Raw genomic sequence first — 8,079 nt, forward strand, 5'->3', positions numbered from 1 at the left:
TAATTTATATCTGCACTGCTTCACTAACAGGCCTCTAAGTGCAACCTTCATACTGAAAATGAAATTCCTTACATTAGTCAGGAATAACATTTCAGTGGTTAAAAAAAACAAATGCAAGAAGTCTGACCCCAACATCATCTTCCTGAATCCTGTATTCTAACTCACACCATAAATCGAGGTTTTTGCAATACAGCACAAGGTTTCACACGTTTTCTGAAAATCAACATCAATGGATCCAAATCAACCATAATTACCAAGGTAAGCTTTGAGATGCCTGGTTAAGTGTATCTGTACCAGGAATTTGCACAAATGTAACAAGAGTGCTTGAAATTGTTAAGTCACACAATTGCATACATTTTCCCAGAAAACAGAGCTCCTTGACTTTTGCCCAATTGCATTCCTTCTGTGTCCCTTATGGATGACAGGGTAGGCTGAATTCACTGGTACTCACAGGCTCCACACACTCAAATTTCTTCCGCTCCTGTATCTCTTGCAACTTGCATACATACTCGAGGGACAGCTCATAGAAGTGTTTTCTGTTCTGCTCCACTTGGTTATCTGCCTGCACACAGAATACAGCTAATGAAGTTTCAAAGACATTTGAAACATAGCATACAAGTGGCAAGCGATAAGATAATTTTCTCCAGACTGGGATTTGTTCCTTTACAACACAGCTCATTCATTTACTTTTAAATGGCAGCAGAAATTCCCTTTTACTAGATAACGTATGTTGTTTTGAATCATGAGGCTAAATTTTTAGAAACTTTTCAATAACACCTCTTCAAGCTTCTTTTCTATGGAATCCAAGCCAAATGCATCAGAGCAAGCACTTGTGCACTGCTTTAATAGCATTGAAAAGGTGCCTGCCCAAACAGAGAGAGGAGGCTAGCAGTGTCTTCCATTAGAAAAGGGGGAAATCACCTCTCCAGATAAACTAAGGAAAAAAAAGGCTATTGTTGAAAACCACATTGCTGGTACTGCAAGCTTTACTCTATAACCCAGATATCTGATGTAAATAGCCAGAATGCTATTGTACCCATCCCATGCCTGTGCCCACTCTGACTGGCAAGAAAAGCCATTTTAAAAAGTTCACTTACTGGTAAGACACTTCACAAGTTTCCACAGACCATCAAATATTTAAAAATGCAGCCTTATTAGCTGCAGCTGATTTTTAGCTTAGCTTTACTGGAATGCCAACACCATATTGATGGTGAACAGTTGTATTTTAGATGCCATTCATTTGTACATAAATATTCAACTTTCTAGCATATATGTATTATTTCATTAAGTTACTGTTTAAGGTACATGTGCCCTCAATTAAACTATAAAACTTCAAGAACTGGGTAACAGAAACCTTTATTAAAATACATTAAAGAAAGGCTACAAAGGGATACTGTAAGCAATTAACACTTAGTCTTTGCCCATGTGATAATACCAAACGCTTCTACACTAAATTACAAAAGGGAATGGAGAAAGGGTTAGGTGAAAGGACCAGACTTACTGTCATACACTCCCTCTTAAATACAGAGACTATATCCTTCAGGCAGAACAGTAACTGCTATGCTTTAAGAGGATAAGTCAAATTAGCTTTAAGACAGTTTTGCCTTAAGACGTGCTTTGCTTTGCTGCTCTGCACTAGAAATCTGTCAGCAGCTAAAGGGGCATAACAACAAATGCCATTAAAAAAATAAAGCACTGATACGCACATCAGTAAGAAAACATGTTTCAAAAAGCCAAGCCATTTCAATGCATCCTATAAACCATGCAACACAGGAATTGTTTGAGTTGTCAGCAAAGCTTCTAATGATATATACGTGTACTGAAGGGTAGCCATAGAAAAAGACTATGAAGTGGGTCTACTAGGACATCTGGCTCATCGATAGCAAGACTGCCCTATATACACCAAAGCCCCACATAAGCCTGTTTCTCTCTCTCTTCTTTGTTTTTCAGTTGTTTATTGTTTTGGTTGTTTCCTGCCCCCTCCCCCAAGAATACAATACCCAACACAGCCATTTTATTAATTCCTCTCAATTCCCCTGTAAATAAATTACATCTCTCCTCAGTTTTTTGAGACATGAGCCTCCCCGTGTACCCATCAAGTTCGCTCACTGTTGCATTGTACTTTGTGTACTGCTAAAGAAATACAGAAATAAGACACACACCATGCCTCAGTGAAATTTCAGGAATATCCCTCCACTAAGAGAATCAAAGGCTATATTAATGTGAGACACACTCTACAACATGGCATGTTTTTCATCAGATTTTTGTCAAATTTATACCTGCATCCTTTATTTACTCCAGCCAGGAACTGACGCAACTAGCCATGTATAATGCTAAATTAGGAAGCTCCCCTGCAATTATATACATCTATTTTTTAAGCTTGTGCAAGAAAGTTTTTCCTATTTAGCACTCCGACAACATGCTACAAGGCCTTTTGTGGGGTTTTTTTAATTGCTTATCATTTATACTCCAAAATTAAATGCACAAATGAAAGAGCTTGACTGAAGAATTTCAGAATTTTTGTTCATGAAACTTTGAAGGACATTTAAAGCAAATCTGTTTGCTCATTCTAGTCTTCACGCATACTTTAAAACTTCAGACTGTATTTGATACAGTTTCAAAATGCCTTTTGCAGGCATTTTGTATTTTTCCATTGAGGTTAGGTCTCATTTCAGACTTTGAAATATGGTTCTCGATATCATCAAGCAAGAGATCATAATTAATACTTTTTCATTTTTTCTGCATCAAGTTCTTCAGCAGCTGATCAATTTGATAGAAGTACAGGTCCTGACACATGAGCAATGCCTATTAACTTCACTGGGACAACTCAACTCCCCAAAAGACACTTGTTCATGCATATGAGGGTCTATGTTGCAAATACAGTATGGAGAAGTAACATCCTAGTGAAATTTGAGAACAATCAGAGTTCTCAAGTTCACAGCTAACTTGCCACTTACATTAACCATTTTTTATGAAAGACGGCATAGACTATTTGGGGTGGAGTAAAGAGCAGGAAGAAGAGTTATCTCTGAGGAAAACATGAAGTGTTTAATGATACAAGGCATTCACAGACTAAGCATTAATAATTCTGACACAATTACATTTCTCTGAAAAAAAAAATTCTTCTGCCTACAGCAAGTTTCTGCAAGATGTCTCTGCTATCTTCTCACGTACTATTTGCTGTTGCTCCAGAAATAAAAGCTATTACAAATAAGGATGATGATAATAAACCCACAGGGACAGAAGGAATGCCAGGCAAAACAGATCTGTTTCTAAGTTATAAATTGTCAACAAACTTTTTTGTAGCATTACTTGAAAAAAATAGATCTTCAAAACATGAGAAGGAAAAAAAAAGCACAAAAACACTTCTTTCAGGAATATAAGTCTTGCTGTACTTTGCATTAAGCATTAACACAGGACATTTTGTTAATATATACAATGCAATGCAAATTACTTATATAGTAAAGTCTCACAAGAAATGCAGAGTTTTTCACGATATACTTGCACTTTTCTATTCCCTTAACTATATAAAAATTTAGTGTGATGTTCAGTACCTCACACACACGTCAGGTAAAGCCCTCATTCAGAAAATGGTAGGGGTACACCACTAAGTTCAACAAATATTGATTTTCTCATCAAACTTTCCAGTTGACAGAAATTTTCCTTTTAACACTATGAATGCTGGTTTTGCATTTGCATAAAATATATTTACCTATTGAAAAGCCTGTATCTTGCATAAAAAAAGAGAGGCAACAATACCTCTTGTAATTGTAGTTCTTTCTTCTTAGCTGATAAATTCAAATGCTTTTCTAACAAACTGTAGTTCTTTTCTGTCTCTTTATCAAACTTCTTCTTTTCCTCCTAGACACAGAAACAAAGTAACATTAATTTTTATACAAAAATGTAAGAAAAGCCTCCTTCTTTCTTCTCTAAAATCCTACTTAATCAGAAACAAAGAGAAACAAACTATCATAGCTCTAATAACTAAGGAAAAGTATGTTTCCAACTCATTTTTTAATTAATTTAAAGGCTAACTTGAAATGAAATCCCATTGCATCATTATGGTGAAGTTTATCACATGAATGCTTGCATCTTCTAAGTTAAAAAAGCCAAAAAAACCACCTCTTCTTGATTTATTGCATTTTTCATTATTTTCAGGGATCATCCACATTATCTTGGTCTTGAATAGAGGACTTCAAGGGAAATATCAAGTTTCACAGAAAGTTCTTTTTTTAATAATTGACATGGGAAAAAGCGTAAAAACATCATTTGAGTAAGTTCCAACAGTTTCACAGTTCAAAACCCAAAAGCGCATACAGCTCCATATTCCTTAGGATTTATTTTAAAGCCAAACAAAGTCCTCTGTGCTGAATTCCTGCTTCTACCAGACTGTTGTTGTGCCCGTGGGAAAAAAAAAAAAGGACTTTTAAAAAGTAAAGAAAAATCTCCATAAAACATAAAATCATGCTAACAAAAGAGAATCTCTCACAGGCACATGAATATGATTTGCATGTGCAAAACCATTTCTCTGACTATCAAAAGCAATGTATTGTAAAAGGGACAGCTATTAACTGTTTCTAGGAAATCTGAGTTCTTGGATCTAATTTAGTAGAAGACACTGTAAAACAGCCCTTTCACTTCCTCAGTTCTAGTTTCTTAACTCTGTGTGTTATGACAGAAATCAGTATTGATTAAATTAACCAACCAGTTTTGAAGCTATTTTTAGTATAACTAATTGCAGTTGAAAATAATCTAAAATAAGTAAAATCAAATATTAAATTACATCTTCAAGAACTGACAGATTTATTCATCACAAAGAAAACAGTTCAGTTCAATTAAAATATTTTTCCATCATCTGTCAATTTGGAATTTGATTTAAATGTATAATAACCAACATACTGGTTAGACTCTACATACTTGCTCATTTTTTTCTCTTAACCTTTCATTTTTAATAAGTAATACTATATATAAGTTATACATGTTTTTGTTCTCTGAACAACTGTATTCTGAAGATGGCATCTATAAAAGAGGGGATCTAAGCTGTTTAGGATTGCTTCTCAGCAAGGAATTTTACAAAAAATGCCAGTTTTTTTTCTCCATTATGAGTCTAAAAACTTCCTTTAAAAAAGCAGCCACGATATTCCTTACCAACTGAGAAACATTAAGATATGCATATGGTATGAGTGTGATTAGAGGTAACATATTAGTGTATGGGAAATGGGGGGGGGGGAATCTTTGTGTTTATATCAGCAAAATTTCCATTGATCTGGTCAACACTTGAGTGCTGCCAGAAAAAGAAAGAGCTATTGACTTCTAAATAGGCAAAGCCAGAAACTTTACACATGTAGTTTGGGATTAGAGCAGCAACATCTCTTACTAAGGGGTAATTCAATAACGGTTTCAGCTGCCAGTGCTATGGAGCTAAACTTTTTTTATTTTCTTTTTCTTCTTAAGCCTAACTCAGACCATTTAATCAGCAGGGCATGTAAGATACAGGAAAATCTGAGGCAGCAGATTCAACATTTATTTTGTAATGGTAGAGAGTAAATTTTTCCTAAAGCAAATACTACACAATCTTCCAGATATATTTCACTACTAGATGCCATAACTTGGTTTTCAGACCTAAGTGGTATTATATTTCCAGTGTCAGTACTTTTGATTATATTGAATAAATATTCAGTTACAAATATTCAAAGAGTTAAGTATTTTTAGAGGATTTTTATTTAAATGTTACACAGTTATGCAAGACTGTTCTATTTAAGGTCACTGAGAATTCTGTCCAAAAAAAAAAAAAAAGGCTAAATCACAAATAAGAGCTTCAACTTCACAGAAACAGTATGCAGGGAGACGAGAGAAGAAACATCCATCCAAATAAAATGCGAGATGCAGGCTGTGTGAATGTGACTTGTCATGTTAGAAACATCGGGGACAGAGTTCTGACTAGTAAATGAGAGAAGATTATGAGACAATTTAAAGGATTAGGAGTTCTCACCCCAAAAATGGCAATGTTCTTTAACACCAAAAATACTGTTGAAATAATCCATTCATTACAGCTGCTTCTATGACAATAGGTTACATTTAGAATGAATTCTCTTTTTCCTCAGAAGACTCCCTATATTAGAGACCAAGTTTTTATTGTATGTTGGTTGGGATGTCTGATGTACTTCTCAGAAGTCCATAAAATTACACAAAGCTCATTGTACAATTGAACTGTAATGATTTATGATCAACAGAGCGTTTTCCATTCATGAACACTGAAACCATATTCAGAATGTTAATCATTCTTGATAAAGTCAAAATGTATAACACTCTCGTAATTGAAACATTACCTTAGCTATTAAATATTACTGCTGATGAAGTCATGAAATTATAAAATACAACATCTGCAGAGTGGTGGTTTAAAAATGTATGAATTAAGTTTTTCAACAGAAAACTGTCAAATAGCTGTTTTTCTTTCCTTTTTTTTTTTTTTTTTAAATAAGCATTTAAATTTCTCACTGGAAGAAGGAAGGTAGACAGGTACAAAGAGGTAAAACTTCTCCTTGCTACTTTTATCCAAAGCTGGTCTGTATTTAATATACGAAGTTTACTTTGCCTTTTTTTTTTTTTAAATATACACAACATAGTGACAATCTTTAAAAAAAATTACTGAACGCTTCCACCAAAACAAAATACTTCAAATGAGATCCTGTCTTTAGCCTCTCCACCTCTATTTTCTTCCACTCATACAGAGGCAATGTGATATTTATTTGAAACAAAAAGTAAAACAAAGGCAATTTTCACTTTGCAGGTTCTAAAAATACCGTTTAAAGCACATGGAAGACCTCCTTTGGGTAGGTAATATTTCTCAGCCTTTGATTGTGCAACTGGAAGCAAATACAAAGCAGAACAGGGTTACCCATTAGGAAGGAGGGCAGGCTGTTAGCAGGACTGCTCCTATCCCAGACACCAGAGATAAGGGAGGGGGAGAAGGAAGGGAAAAGACACATTCTTCTCTTCTTGAAACATAGTTTCCATTTGTTTCTGAAGCAAGGTTTCAAAGGAGGAAAAAAAAAGTGTGAATACATGAAATGTAAACAACAGTACCTCTCTGCCAAACACATGTCATTACTGCAATGCAATCCAAGCAGAGAAATTAAACAAACTTTATTAAAGGCAATGAGGGACAAACCTTTACAGCTCCTAGCTGCTCTTTTCTAAATCTTTCCAAAGGTTTGATCAGAGTTTCAGTAACACTGAGTGCCTAAAGAAAAAAAACATGGGTTAGGTTTCTGTAGCCAGACTGACAAGTCACTTTAGCGTCAGCAATAAAAAGAAAAAAGCAAGCAAGTTCTGCAGTAAAATAAAGGAGAAGCATGCAAGTTACGAGTCTTAAGTCCTAACTCAAAAAAAATCACATCTCTGAGTTCATTCAAGCTTTCAAAATTTCTATCCCTTATTTCAATCCACTGTCAGGAATATTAAAACTGAAACAAATGCAGAAATTTCAGAGATTTACAGGCTGCAGCCAAACTGCAACCGCTTTACTTGTGCCAGTCTTGCAGATCAGATTGACGGACTCAGTGACTGAACACCTGAATGAGACACAGGACAAATGATTTTCATTTGGGGACACACAAATTTCTGCAACAAGACACACTACAAACAGCTGCAGAATGGACTACTGAGTAGCAAATAATAAGCTTTTAACACACAGCTAAAGCCATTAGGCATTGATATATATATATTTCCAAATATTTACATTTAATTACACTAAGAAAACCTTAAGTTAACCTAAGTTGTAAAATCAAGAGGTGTAAAGTTAAGAAACAAGAGGTTTAGTTGGCTGGGTAAGCAGCCACCAGTGCGCTTACGATAAACAGCCTCATAGCCACACTAAAGAGAAACAAAAAGGACACAATATGCCATTTTAAGACAGAAAACTGTAGCTTATTAGATCTGGACAGCAAACAGTTTCCAGTTCACATGAAATTTCACCAGAGATGGAGCAAGGTTGCGTTTTGTTTTAGTGCAAACAAGACAAAATTTAAAAAATATTTGAAATTTCAGCACAGGTTGGAATTCTTGAACGCAACAGCA

At 35.0% G+C, this 8,079-nt stretch overlaps 1 protein-coding gene across 1 annotated transcript in view; it reads right to left on the bottom strand.

The window, feature by feature from the left end:
- The window catches only part of ARHGAP10 (Rho GTPase activating protein 10), a 129,258-nt gene that overhangs the window by 88,162 nt on the left and 33,017 nt on the right, over window positions 1-8,079 (bottom strand). The window contains exons 4-6 of the mRNA XM_009327511.1: window positions 7,172-7,243; window positions 3,760-3,861; window positions 452-562 (exon numbers count right to left, since the gene is read on the bottom strand). Of these exons, the coding sequence (XP_009325786.1) occupies window positions 452-562; window positions 3,760-3,861; window positions 7,172-7,243 (285 nt within the window). The remainder of the gene's footprint in view (window positions 1-451; window positions 563-3,759; window positions 3,862-7,171; window positions 7,244-8,079) is intronic.

This window comes from Pygoscelis adeliae, unplaced genomic scaffold (assembly GCF_000699105.1).
Source record: "Pygoscelis adeliae isolate BGI_AS28 unplaced genomic scaffold, ASM69910v1 Scaffold157, whole genome shotgun sequence".
NCBI lineage: Eukaryota > Metazoa > Chordata > Aves > Sphenisciformes > Spheniscidae > Pygoscelis > Pygoscelis adeliae.